This window comes from Dermochelys coriacea, chromosome 3 (genome assembly GCF_009764565.3).
Source record: "Dermochelys coriacea isolate rDerCor1 chromosome 3, rDerCor1.pri.v4, whole genome shotgun sequence".
Taxonomy (NCBI): domain Eukaryota; kingdom Metazoa; phylum Chordata; order Testudines; family Dermochelyidae; genus Dermochelys; species Dermochelys coriacea.
This window is the reverse complement of record NC_050070.1, coordinates 179,349,489-179,363,708: the sequence shown is the minus strand read 5'-3', so window position 1 is coordinate 179,363,708 and position 14,220 is coordinate 179,349,489. Positions and strand designations below refer to the sequence as shown.

At 41.7% G+C, this 14,220-nt stretch overlaps 1 protein-coding gene across 3 annotated transcripts in view; it reads left to right on the top strand.

Moving 5' to 3' along the window:
* SPTBN1 (spectrin beta, non-erythrocytic 1) overlaps positions 1-14,220 on the top strand; it is a 222,708-nt gene that overhangs the window by 190,552 nt on the left and 17,936 nt on the right. For all 3 annotated transcript variants that reach the window (XM_038394320.2, XM_038394321.2, XM_038394322.2), the window contains 5 exons: positions 1,644-1,888; positions 5,175-5,313; positions 7,285-7,369; positions 12,823-13,019; positions 13,581-13,690. In XM_038394320.2, the coding sequence (XP_038250248.1) occupies positions 1,644-1,888; positions 5,175-5,313; positions 7,285-7,369; positions 12,823-13,019; positions 13,581-13,690 (776 nt within the window). The remainder of the gene's footprint in view (positions 1-1,643; positions 1,889-5,174; positions 5,314-7,284; positions 7,370-12,822; positions 13,020-13,580; positions 13,691-14,220) is intronic.

Below are 14,220 nucleotides of genomic sequence, written 5' to 3'. Positions count from 1 at the left end.
AATATAAAGATCAGTAGAGTTCAGAATGCAGTAACTGTTAGAGTGTTTAATTTATTAAACATTTAAACAATCTGAAATGTCAAAACTACAATTTAAAAAATGTATTTTCTTAAGACAGGTATATTAAATAGACACAAAAGAGAATAGCTATTAATATATCATACTAGGAATTATAATCTCCACTAAGGCATACAGCTATTTTAAAAATGAATATTTCAAATGGGAGAAATGCAAGTGAACTCGGTTGCTATGAACTAGTGTTTTTCTGCATTGTTTGGAGTGTCTGGGCCAATTCACAATGGCCCTGCAACTTGTGTAGTCATTTACACTAGTGCAAAGTGGATACAGCACACTATCATCATGTTCTGATAGTATTTTGTACCTAGAATCTAGGTCACTTATACAGGACAGGAGATTATATCCTGGAAAGGACTGTCTCTGAAATGATTTGAGAGTCATGGTGGATGACTAACTGAACATGAGATCCCAGTGTAATGCTGTGGCTAAGAGGTTTAACATAGTCCTTGGAAGCATATACAAGGGAATATCAACTAGGAGTAGGGAGATATGTTACCTCTGTATATTGCATTAGTAAGACCATTACTGGAATACAGTGCATAGTCCTTCCAAAAGGATGTTGGAAAAATTGGAAAGGATTTAGAACCAAGCCACAAGAATGATTTGATATCTGGAAAATAGATTTTGTAGTAGAGACTTGGGAAAGTCAGTCAGTTTAGTTTATCCAAGAGAATGTGATTAAGTCACTTTTTAACAATCTACAAAGTCCTATATGGGGAAGAGGGAGAGATAGCTCAGTGGTTTGAGCATTGGCCTGCTAAACCTTGGGTTGTGAGCTCAATCCTTGAGGGGGCCATTTAGGGATCAGGGCAAAAATTGGGGATTGGTCCTGCTTTGAGCAGGGGTTTGGACTAGATGACCTCCTAAGGTCCCTTCCAACCCTGATATTCTATGATTCTAAGAGATTTTTGATAGTAGTAGGCTCTTTAGTCCAGCATACAAAGGAAAGGGATGACAAGATCCAGTGACTGAAAGATGAAAATAGACATGTTCAGACTGGAAATAAGGTTCAGATTTTTAAAGTGAGGGTAACTATCTATTGGAACAATTTACCTAGGGATGTGATGAGTTCCCCATCACTTGAAGTCTTTTAATCAAGACTGGCTGTCTTTCTAAAAGATATGATCTATTTCAACCAGAAGCTCTAGGCTTGATGCAGGAATTACTGGATGAAATTCTATGACCTGTGTTATGCAGGAGGTCAGACATGATGATCATAATGATCCCTTTTGGCCTTAAAATCTATATGAATCATTTTGAACGGGTGTAAATGATCATGCAAGATGCAGGCAACAGTGAATTGATGTGTGTCTCTTCTCTTAACCAGAAGTCTCTACCTCTCTAGGTATGAGAAGTTATAAAATGAAAGACTGACAGGACACCAGGAGTGAGGCTTTCACAATGCAAAGTTCTAACTTTGAAAACTTGCAACTTACAAAAGACTTTAAGGAGAAACTCAAAACATAAATTAGTATCTGAAATTTCCTTACACTGTGGATTGTTTTGACTAAAAAGCATACACGAGCTGAGGTGTGGTTTTGTTGTTTGTTTTTTAAATACATTAGGTGAGACAGCTGCAAGAGGACGCTGCACGCCTTCAGGCTGCCTATGCTGGGGACAAGGCTGACGACATCCAGAAGCGGGAGAATGAGGTCCTGGAAGCATGGAAAGCATTGCTGGATGCCTGCGAGGGACGCAGGGTTAGACTGGTGGATACAGGAGATAAGTTTCGTTTCTTCAGCATGGTTCGTGATCTCATGCTCTGGATGGAAGATGTTATCCGGCAGATCGAAGCCCAAGAGAAGCCCAGGTAATGTGAACATCTGCAATGAAATATTGTAATATTATTATGGTAACGCTGGTACTTTTGCTGAGGAATATAGCAGCCTGTTTAAAGGACTGAGCCAAGATAGTGGGTTCAAGGTTATCTAGATAATTTAGATCCCTCCAACCAGATGAAATAAAATGGCTGTCTAATCAACCTTTCCATATAGACAGAGGAAAAGCAGGCATTCTGGCCACCCAGACCACAATTAGGAATGGCAGCTATGCTGACTGGCAGATGGAAGGTGCTGCAGAGCTGGCTGGAGAGAACTAGTAAAAAAGAAAGATTTCAGTACTCTGGGAGGGTGACATCACCACACATTAAGTGGTATGAACTATTGTCCGGCGTGTAGGAAAAGAAGAGTGCCCCAGTTAAGGGCTAGATAGGCAGAGAATGACTTGCTATGGCAGCTTCAGAGCAGATCAGCATGGGGATTCAAAGCCATTCCCACCCCCGCCCCTTCCCCCAGGTGACTGGAAGGTGGGGGGACTACTCATGTCCACACTGGTCCAGGAAAAGCCCTCTTTTCCCCGAACCAGGCAAAGCCGCCCCCACCCTCCATGGGAGTTTTTCAATACCAGGTCTCCTCATGATCCACTGTGGGCATTACACTGGTCAATCCTTTCTTGGGGGGCTGGAAAGGAATTTTTTCCCTCACTGCCAGATTGGCCAAAGTGTGAGGTAGGGTGGGGTTTGCCTTCCCCACAGTAGGTTGGGGATTTAGTTGGGGCAGATATGAAACGGCAGGGAGGCTATGATGTCACAACTCATTATGTAATCATGGGCTGGATGTCCAGCGCAGGTACGCCATAGGGGAAGGAATATGGTGATCAGATAAAATGGATTGGCAAAGATTTAAAGGCAATATTCTTTAAAGGAGTGGAAATGTGGGGGGGAAGGGATTCAGGACTCCTGTGACTGGTACAGAAGAGAGCCTAGCCCCCCCTTAATTCTCATTTGAGGGGGAAGGTGGGGTCCCAGCAGCAAGTTGGCTGTAGAGCAGGGTGGATAAAGCAGAGGAGGGTGACAGCTGCAACTCCCCCCATCAATATAATAATACTTATGGAATTAGCACTGTACACTTTTATCTGCCAGGTATTCCCTGACATTTAGGAATACAGTTTCAGCCTATTTAAACCACATTCAGTGTCTCCTGTGCAATGTTCCCGCTAATTTTTTTCCATCCATGTGTAGAATAAATTTTGTTATGTATGTGCAGATGTGCGCCACCAGTAGAAACAAAAATTTTTGATATAACAATATATTTTTAAAAAGTGACCATAGGGATAATTACTCCAGCAAGGACAGGTTAGGCATTTTAGAACTCACTGCTCAAAGAATTAAATTTAAGTGTAAGAGAAATAAAAATTATGAAATGCATATAGACTGGTCAAAACACTAAAATAACAGCTTTGAAAGAATAATAATAATAATAGCTTTGAAAGAACAAAATTACAGAGAATATATGTGCATTGCAGGAAGTACCAAGAAATAACGATACAAGTATGTGTTGGGAGGTGGGTGTGAAAGAGACACTGTATGTGTGTGCACAACACTGTGTGTGACACAGAGACAGTGTGTGTGCTGGCTGCTGGGGACGTTTCTGGGAGACACCATGCACTGTCTCTTTAAGACACTCACTGAAAGCTCTCCTGCTCTGTCCTGAGCCCTGTTATCTTCCCTCCCCTGCTCTGTGGAGATGGGTACATGGGGTATAGGGGCAGAGAGAGAGAGACTGTGTGAGCTGACTGCTGGGGAAATCTCAGAAACAGTGCACTGTCTCTTTAAGAAAGGCAGTCAGTAACTCACCATTCACGCAGAGTCCTAGCCAGGCTGCGTCCCCCCTGCTCTGTGGAGATGGGGTACGGGGCAGAGGGGAGGGGGACACCCTGACATCAGCAGCCTCCTCTTCCCCTCTCCTTCTCCCTCCCTGCTCTGCACAGCCAGCAGGAGGGTCCTGGGAGGGAGAGGTGCACCTGAACACATACTACGAGCTGTGGGTGCTCTGTTAATCAGCTTGGCACCATTTGAATCTCTCCTGGGCAGCCAGTGGCCGCCCAAGCGCACATCTTACAGGGGACACAGCTCCTGTTCTTCCGGCATAGCCGGACAATTGCAACTCTTTCTCATACAGCCTCTAGAGCAGGGATGGCCAACCTGAGCCTAAGAAAGGGCCAGAATTTACCAATGTACATTGCCAAAGAGCCACAGTAATATGTCAGCAGCCCCCCATCAGCTCCCCCCCGCCCCGGATCCCAGCTCCTTCCACCCACTGGCAGATCCCTTGATCAGCACCTCCCCCTCCCTCCCCGCACCTGCAGGAGGCTCTGGGGGGGAGAGAGAGGAGCAAGGTCATGGCAGGCTCGGGAGAGTACGGGAAGGGGTGGAGTGGGGGCAGGGCCTGTGGCAGAACCAGGGTTTGAGCCCCTGGAGTCGGTGCCTATACAAGGAGCTGCATATTAACTTCTGAAGAGCCACACGTTGGCTACCCCTGCTCTAGAGTATAGCATAGGATTAAGGAGTTAACGTCACAGAGGGCTGAGCCCTTTGCTCACTTCATGTCTGTTTCAGATCAAAATTGTACCATCTTAATGAAGCTATTGCTTTTTTGTTTAAAGAAAATAAATAGGTGAATAGCTTAAAAAATCCCTTTAGCCATATCAATTCATCATCTATCCCTTATACCACTTCTCTTTTATAATGAGCCTTTCAGCCAGTTGATTTCAAGAAGACAAATCATGCTCTGTTGTGTGGTTGCTTCATTGAATATCTACTGAATAATAAGTCTTGGCTCTTTCTCATTAGATTTAAGAGCTGTTAGATGCATTTAGATTCCTTGTGCCTATAAGGCACAGCCACAGTGCGAGCTCCAGGAGCCACTGTTGTCCTGGTGCTTTATGGTAGCATGACCATTGTGCCACATTTGGAGAGAAAACATTGTCTAGTTCCAGTGCAGAGGGGAGTGGGCCTGCCTCTCCTCTCCCATTTTGGAGAGGCAAGCACTCATAGCAACACCAGTTTCATATAGTACTTACTGTTAATACTGACCATGACATAGATGTGTAAGGGGGATGCTCCTTGTATCCTGTCTCCAGTCATGCACATTACACAGAGGCTGGGTACAATCTTGCCTCTTGTGTAGAACTACAAACCGGGAATTAATAAATTCTAGATTGTGCATTTCTGTTGTAATTTATTTGTTTAAAAGAACAACTATGTGGTACCATTGATTTTAGAATATACATTTCTAAACAACAATTTGTCATTTTAGGGATGTTTCATCTGTTGAATTACTAATGAACAATCACCAGGGTATCAAAGCAGAAATTGACGCCCGTAACGACAGCTTTACTACGTGCATCGAGCTTGGCAAATCTCTTCTGGCAAGGAAACACTATGCATCAGAGGAGGTACTCTGCTTGCTGACTATACAAGAGCTGCAGTGCAGCTGAACTGTGGATTTTGTTTCGGTCAGAGAAGGCTTGCATTGTGTAATCTGCTGATTAATGAGGTGTTCATTTACAATGACTGCATTACTTTAGGGTCCATTGCACTTGCATTGGTGAGATTACTGTATTATTTGTAATCTAGGGTCAGGTCAGCAGTACCACTTTATGTATCCAGGTGGGGGATCAGTATTAGAGTCCCCAGTTTGGCACCTAAACTTTCCTTTTGGTCCAGGTAACGTGCAGAAGTGACACTCTCAGTTCTGATGTGGAGGAGGGATGTGCACTGTTGGGACGATGAAACCTATGAGCAAAAAGGGCAACCTTCAGTCTTGTCAAAACCAAGGGGAGTGGTGTATTACAGAGCCTACTTGAAGAAGGAGTAGGAGTGGTTTTGTGCCTCGCTACACAAGAACAGTCTCTAGCTCATGGGTGGTGAAATATTAAAGAGGAAAGTGTCCTGTTCTCTAGTCATAAGGGAGAAATCTCTGACTCCCTAGTACTTAAACCCTGGATTTTATTCCTAATTTATCCTGGTCAGTTTGGGACCCTGTTAGGGAGGCCCTAAGCCTAAGGAAAGACCCACAACCCTCATTTCTTCACTGCCACCTTTGGGGGGAAAAGCCTTATTTTATAGCAAAGTTACTGTCTATCCAGGGAACTGATGATTTCTTTGTCACCATTACAGATAAACACAGTGCAGCCTCCTCAAAGAGGCGTTTAGTGGGCATCTGGAGAGGCTTTTCCAACCAATGTTCTTGTTGAGAACAATGTAGGGTTCATGTAGGTGTGTCAGTGGATTTGACTGTTGTCAACATAGACTGCTACTGACATGTAGTAGCACCCATGGATTAAGTAATGTGGATTATCTGATAGAAAAAAGTGGAAGATGTACACTATGGTTGCATCAGTCAGATTGTATTGGCAAAAATAAGCCATGTCCAATTTATATTTCTTACTAATTAATCTATATGTTGTATTTTTAAAGTAAAAGTTGTTACATCAAGTCATGCAAATGCTGTATTTTAACTGCAATATTGTACTTACAATCAGGATTTAGAACATCAGTGTGTCCTCACCAAGGATTACTGCTGACAAAAAGCAACTGCACCCTCTTCCATTAAGTTTAATTTTAAATTCTCCACTGACAGTTTTGCACAGTGTATCCTGTTTATCCTGAAAGTCAGCACCTTTTGTTTGTGGTAACAGCTTATACCAGGGGCAGGCAAACTACAGCCCAGGGGCCACATCCAGCCCTCCAGACGTTTTAATCCAGCCCTCGAGCTCCTGCCGGGAAGTGGGGTCTGGGGCTTGCCCTGCCCTGGCACTCTAGCCAGGGAGTGGGGTCAAGGTCTTGCCCCACTCCACACAGCTCCCAGAAGCAGCGGCATGTCCCCACTACAGCTCCTATACATAGGGGCGCCAGGGGGCTCTGCGTGCCACCCCTGCAGCTCCCATTGTTCGGGAACCACAGCCAATGGGAGCTGCAGGGGCGGCACCTGTGGAGAGGACGCACAGAACCACCTGGACACACCTCTGGGTAGGAGCTGGAGAGGGGACATGCCACTCTTTCTGGGAGCTGCTTGAGGTAAGCGCCGCCTAGAGCCTGCCCCACTGACACCTTCCCACGCCCCAACCCCCTGCCCTAGCCCTGATCCCCCTCCCGCCCTCCGAACCCCTCATCCCAGCCTGGAGCACCCTCCTGAATCCCCAACCCCTCATCCCCAGCCCCACTCCAGAGCCTGCACCCCCAGCCGAAGCCCTCCCGCAACCCAGCCCCCGGTTTTGTGAGCATTCATGGCCCACCATACAATTTCCACACTCATATGTGGCCCTCGGGCCAAAAAGTTTGCCCACCCCTGGCTTATTCAGTGTGGTTGTTGGTGTTGAGTTATTTGATGCTTATGTAACGTTGGTTCATTGTCTTAAATTCAGATCAAGGAAAAGTTATTGCAGTTGACAGAGAAGAGAAAAGAAATGATTGACAAATGGGAAGACAGATGGGAATGGCTGAGACTGAGTAAGGATGCATTTAAATTTCTTATTAGCAGAATGAGATGCAACTGTTTCTGCATTGATATCTTTGGCTACTGCAAGAACACACAAGTACTTATCTGTTAACTGTTGCTGATTGGAGTTGAGTTCACATTGGAACCATAACAGTAGCATTTGCTACTGCCAGCGGTACAGCAACTAGGTAACGGCTGAATCGAGGGCCCAATCCCGCAGCATCAAAGATTAAATGGACATTTTGCCATTGACTTCAGTGAGGGCAGAATTGGAACTCTAACTAGCTAGATACACAATACCTTATGGATGTAATTATTTTTATTTTCTTTTTTACAGTTTATTTTTATTGGGTTTCCGCAGTAACAAAAAGGCATTTGAAAGGGCATTCCAAGCATGCTACACATATGTGCAGTATATACCTGTGTTATCTGATCTGACAGAGTCTACATGTTTGGAAGTGCATTGGTTCATAAACTGTGTATTTTTAAACCTGTAAACCCATGAGGTTTCTTATACCAAAGACAAATAGTCGATAACCAGAATATCTAGGGCTGTTGATTAATTGCAGTTAACTCATGTGATTAACTCAAAACTGTTAACTGCTATTAAAAAAATTAATCACGACTAATCACACTGTTAAACAGTAGAATACCAATTGAAATTTATTAAATATTTTTGGATGTTTTTCTGCATTTTCAGATATTGATTTCTATTACAACACAGAATACAAAGTGTACAGTGTTCACTTTATATTATTATTTTTTATTACAAATGTTTGCACTGTAAAAATGATAAGCAAAAGAAATAGTATTCTTCAGTTTACCTCACACAAGTACTGTAGTGCAATCTCTTTATCGTGAAAGTGTAACTTACAAATGTAGATCTTGCAATGTAAGGTTTTGTTTCTTAGGCAGATATATAACATAATCTTTACACCATTTTTATTATACTGCTTGAAAGGCCAGCACTAATTATATTAGAATGGGGATAAAAATTCTTTCCTCCCACTCATCCGAAGTAAACAAACAGGTAACTCCAAACTTTCCCCCCCCGTCTTCTTTGATTTTTCTCTCTCCTTCACCGTAGCTTTTTCCTCCCACTTGCTAAGGCAGGGAACTTGTTTTCTGGTCAGCCAGCCTTTTCCTACAGCCTCTGTCATTAAGGGTGGATCCAGGAACACAGTATCTTCTGGTCAGCTTCTACCTGAAGCCCATGCTATGGTAATAGGCAGCTGAAGTATGTGGATATTCTAGGCCTGACTAGACAACCTTCCATTTCAAAGAGGTACTCCCAAAACTCAGGGGTCATGTTATCAAGTGACTCTTTGCTGCAGTGGAAACCTTGTTACCTCTATCGTTTTATGGTACCCTAGATGGCTGCCTGGCAGACCTTAATTGCATGACATGGGCTTTACGTGTTCCTGCTTTGAATGCAAGGCAAATCCTAGACACTGTTTTTGATTCCGTTTTGCATCAACATATTTCCTCATTTCCAAAGCTATTCATGTGGAACACTGCAAAAAAACACCCAGTGTTATACTATTAAGGATATATGTGCAATTGCGGTTAAGAAGCTTCTAGGAGTGTAACGCCTCAAAAACAAAGCGTAAGGGCTTGTCTTCACTACCGGGGAGATTGCCACTGCTACAATCAATGTAGCGGGTGTCGATTTAGCAAGTCTAGTAAAGATCTGCTAAATCAATGACAGAGTGCTCTCCAGTTCTCCGAGAAGAGTAAGGTAAGTCAACTGGAGAGTGTCTCCCGTTGATGCAGCACAGTGAAGAGACTGGGGTAAGTCAATCTAAGCTATGTCAACTCCAGCTACGTTATTCATGTAGCTGGAGTAGTGTAACTTAGGTCAACTTGCCCTGGTAGTGAAGAAAAGCCCTAATTTTTGAGTGTTGTGAGAATGGGTTTAAAGGAGGCCCCTGGGTTTAACAGAAAATATATCTCCCAGTCAGGCTCCATCTGGGTGTACAACAAAGAACTAGGGCTGTCGATTAATCGCAGTTAACTCAAGTGATTAAAAAAAATTAACTGTGATTAAAAAAATTAATCGTGATTAATCGAACTGTTAAACCATAGAATACCAATTGAATTTTATTAAATATTTTGGAATGCTTTTCTACATTTTCAAATATATTGATTTCTATTAAACACAGAATACAAAGTGTACAGTGCTCTCTTTATATTATTTTTGCTTACAAATATTTGCACTGTAAAAATGATAAACAAAAGAAATAGTATTTTTCAGTTCACCTCATACAAGTACTGTAGTGCACTCTTTAAAGTGTAACTTTAAAATGTAGATTTTTTTTTTGTTATATGACTCCTCTCAAAAACAAAACAGTGTAAAACTTTAGAGCCTACAGGTCCTCTCAGTCCTACTTCTTGTTCAGCCAATCGCTAAGACAAACAAGTTTGTTTACATTTACAGGCGATACTGCTGACTGCTTCTTATTTAAAATGTCACCTGAAAGTGAGAACAGGCATTCTCTTCTGTAGCCAGTGTGCAAGGTATTTACGTGCCAGATATGCTAAACATTCATATGCCCCTTCATACTTCGGCTACCATTCCAAAGGACATGCTTCCATGCTGATGATGCTCATTAAAAAAATAATGCATTAATTAAATTTGTGATTGAACTCCGTGGGGGAGAATTGTACATCTGTTGTTCTCTTTTACCTGCATTCTGCCATATATTTCATATTATCTCAGTCTCCGATGATGACCCAGCACATGTTCGTTTTAAGAACACTTTCACTGCAGATTTGACAAAATGCAAAGAAGATACCAATGTGAGATTTCTAAGGATAGATACAGCACTCAACCCAAGGTTTAAGAATCTGAAGTGCCTCCAAAATCTGAGATGGACAAGGTGTGGAGAATGCTTTCAGATGTCTTAAAAGCAGAGTGGATTTGATTTAAATCAAATTGAAATAAATAATGATTTAAATCACTAGTCAGGAAGACTCGATTTAATCATGGTTTTCTACATAAAAGTGCATTCTTGTTGGTTGTTATAACCTTAATACATATTGTTCACAACTCAGAGATAAATGTACGTTTCATTTTTAGAAGGTAGGTACTATACATTTTTAAACAGTGACTTGTTTTGAAAACTTTTCAGATTAGTTTTACAGCTATATCAGAAAATGAATGATTGTTTGGTTATTTCATTTACCAAAGGTAATTGAAGCAGATATTTATGAAGTCATTCGGAGGTGAACTATCTCCAATTCAACAGGTTACTCATTAATATTTGGAGGATTTTCTTGCCATGCTGTATTAGGAAGAGGAGATCACCAGACAGACATTTAGATCGTTCTATTTAACTAAACCAATAACGTTAAATTTTCTGGATTTTTTTCTTCAAAAGCAAACATATAAAATTTTAACAAAACAAGCACATGTCCCTCATTTCTCACATTTATCTCCAGACTTCTTCTCCTTGTCTAGATCTATTCCGCCCCCAACAATCTTCTATTCATTGAACTTTTTTAATCTTTTCGCTTTTAGAGAGAGGTAAGGGATTGACTCTGTCCCTCTGCAAATTTGTGTACACAATAGAGTTGAGGTCTGTTATTTCTCACCTCTAATTATTTTAAAATATTTTTGCTGTTAACAAGCATGTTACCTCTGGAGACACAAATCCATAGTCTGAGAACAGTAAAACTAATCATCTCTGATGGTATCTTCTAGACTGAGCACTGAGTCCCATTGCGTAGATAGAAGGATTAACCTAAATAATCAGAAGCCCGTGGAACCCCATAAGATTGGGTCGCTAATCCATGAACTATTGGAACTCATTTACAAAACTTTTTTTAAACATTACATGAATATATTATCTCGTACTACAGAATTAGAATTTATAATCCCTATTCCAGGATGAGATATATTTGAGCTATCATGTATCTTAATTAAAACTATCTTTAGATAGGTTTTTTCCTCAAAAAGCATTTTATCAAAAAAATCCAATTTAAATAAAAAAAAATCCGATTGTTTTTATTTATTTTTCTTTAAAAATCATTTTTATCCACCCTGCTTAAAAGAGCAACACTCCAATGTGGAAACTACAGAACCCAAACCACCAAAAAAGAAAATCAGCCTTCAGCTGGCGGCATCTGACTTAGATGATGAAAATGAACATGCGTTGGTCCACTCTGCTTTGGATCGTTATCAAGCAGAACCTGTCATCAGCATGGACACATGTCCTCTGGAATGGTGGTCAAAGCATGAAAGGACATATGAATCTTTAGCACATCGGGCACATAAATATTTTGCAATGCCGGCTACAACAGTGCCATGCGAAGGCCTGTTCTCACTTTCAGGTGACATTGTAAACAAGACTTGGGCAGAATTATCTCCTGTAAATTGTAACCAAACTTATTTGTCTGAGCAATTGGCTAAAGTAGGACTGAGTGGACTTGTAGGTTCTAAAGTTTTACATTGTTTTATTTTTGAATGCAGTTATATTTTGTACATAATTCTACATTTGTAAGTTCAACTTTCATTATAAAGAGATTGCACTACATTACTTGTTTTAGGTGAATTGAAATATACTATTTCTTTTGTTTTTTAGAGTGCAAATATTTGCAATCAGAAATAAATATAAAGTGAGCATTGTACACTTTGTATTCTGTGTTGTAATTGAAATCAATATATTTGAAAATGTAGAAAACATCCAAAAATATTTAAATAGATGATATTCTATTATTGTTTAACAGTGCGATTAATCGCAATTAATTTTTTTATCGCAATACATTTTTTAAATTGTGCAATTAATCTTTTTAATCACTTGACAGCCTTAAAATATTGTAACATCACAATACTCAGTGACAGACGACAGGTCACTTTTAATAAAATTTTAAATATGTCCGTTGTAAGGCCCAGCCAACAATCCATTATCTTATTATTAATGTATGGTTAATGCATTACTTGCACCAAAGACACATGCTTTGCATAGTTCTACCACTGTGTTGGTTCCTGAGACACCAGCTGCACTCCTAACAGTGCTACTGGAGTAGAGCCCAATTCAACTTCCACTGAACTCAGCAGATGTCTCTTCCTTTACTTCTGCAGGAGCTGGGCAAGCCCATAGTTGGGAGTTTAGGTGTTGATTTATGTGCCTTTTGCATTTTGATATGAGCATTGCTCAAACTACCTCCACAAAACTAGAACGTCAGAATTACTGTCTAGTATAAGTCCATTCAATTCAAGGAGTACTTGTGGCACCTTAGAGACTAACAAATTTATTTGAGCATAAGCTTTCGTGAGCTACAGCTCACTTCATCGGATGCATTCCATTCAATTCAGTTGACTTAGTTCAGAAACAAATTCAGCCAAAGACACTTAAATCCCTCCCTGCCCCCCACCCTTCTAAAAACAAGAACTAAAGGTACCTGACTACATTGTGCCACTTTTGATGTCACTAAGCACTGACTGCCTTATATTTTTGCTCAGTTCTGGAAGTACATCAGTTCTCAAGGGATGCTAGTGTGGCTGAGGCCTGGCTGCTGGGACAGGAGCCATACCTATCCAGTCGTGAGATAGGTCAAAGTGTGGATGAAGTGGAAAAGTTAATTAAGCGGCATGAAGCGTTTGAAAAATCTGCAGCTACTTGGGATGAAAGATTTTCAGCACTGGAAAGACTGACTACAGTGAGTACTCTTTGAGTCCCCAAAGGGCTGCTTTCTTGGCTACTTTCCCATTTCTTGTTCACTGTAATATTTACACTTTCCCTTCAGTTTATTAAATCAAATTGACCCTGTCACTCACACACTAACATGTCTCTCCCACTAATGCTAATACCTTCCCCAGCTCCAGAGGTGAAAGTAAGCCGGTCTAGACCGGCAAGAGCTGGTACGCTGTGCAGGATGAGACCAGCTACCCCATGCCAGCAATTTAAAAGGCCTGGGGCTCCCTGTAGCAGCTGGAGCCCTGGGCCCTTTAAATCGCCGCCTGAGCCCTGGGGTAGCAGCAGCAAGTCTCTGGTGGTGATTTAAAGGGCCAGGGGCTCTGGCCGCTGCTACCGCAACGGAACCCCCGGCCCTTTAAATCTTGATTTAAAGGGCCCAGGTATTTAAAGGCCCTGCCTCTTCTGGGTGAGGCCACGCCCCCTGCTCAGCAAAAGTCCTGAGTTGTAGGCATCTTCTAGAAATGCTTCTTGAAAATGACTGAGGTGTGAGTCATTACCATTCTCCAATATTTTCCCTCCCTAGCTGGAATTACTGGAAGTACGTCGACAGCAAGAGGAAGAGGAAAGAAAGAGGCAGCCTCCTTCCCCAGAGCCAAGCCCAAAGGTTCCAGAAGATGCAGATTCACAACAATGGTAAGCTCAGACCAAAGAAGGTAATCTGCACATGAATTACTCCCTCCCCTCGCCCCACAAGTAATAGTAAACTTACCTTCAGACAAAACTCTCAGGTGTGCTGATGTGTTTGAAGTGAGGGACCCAGGGTTAATGTTTCTGTGTGGTACATGCATGTGCGTGCCCTAAATGGAAGTCTACTGAATGCTGGGTTCCAGATTATTGACGATAGTGACAGGATGGTAGATGCTAGAATCCTGCACAAAGGAGCCCTGCTTCTCTGTTGAGCCATAACTCTGCATAACAATACAGGATATTTACTAATGAGTCTCATAGTGAAAAGTGCATTTTGTTAACTGTTACCAGGATACAAGATGGGCAGGATTGTCATTCTGTGGCAGAGGGAACTACGGGTTAGGAGCAAAGAACCCTAGGAACAACCAAGTTTAGGGAGAGCTTATATTCCATTGTAGTTTGAGTTGCCAGTAAAGCCAAATGCAAGGAATGGGATAAGTATGCACTAGTACAGTGTGTCTATATTTTGCACGGAG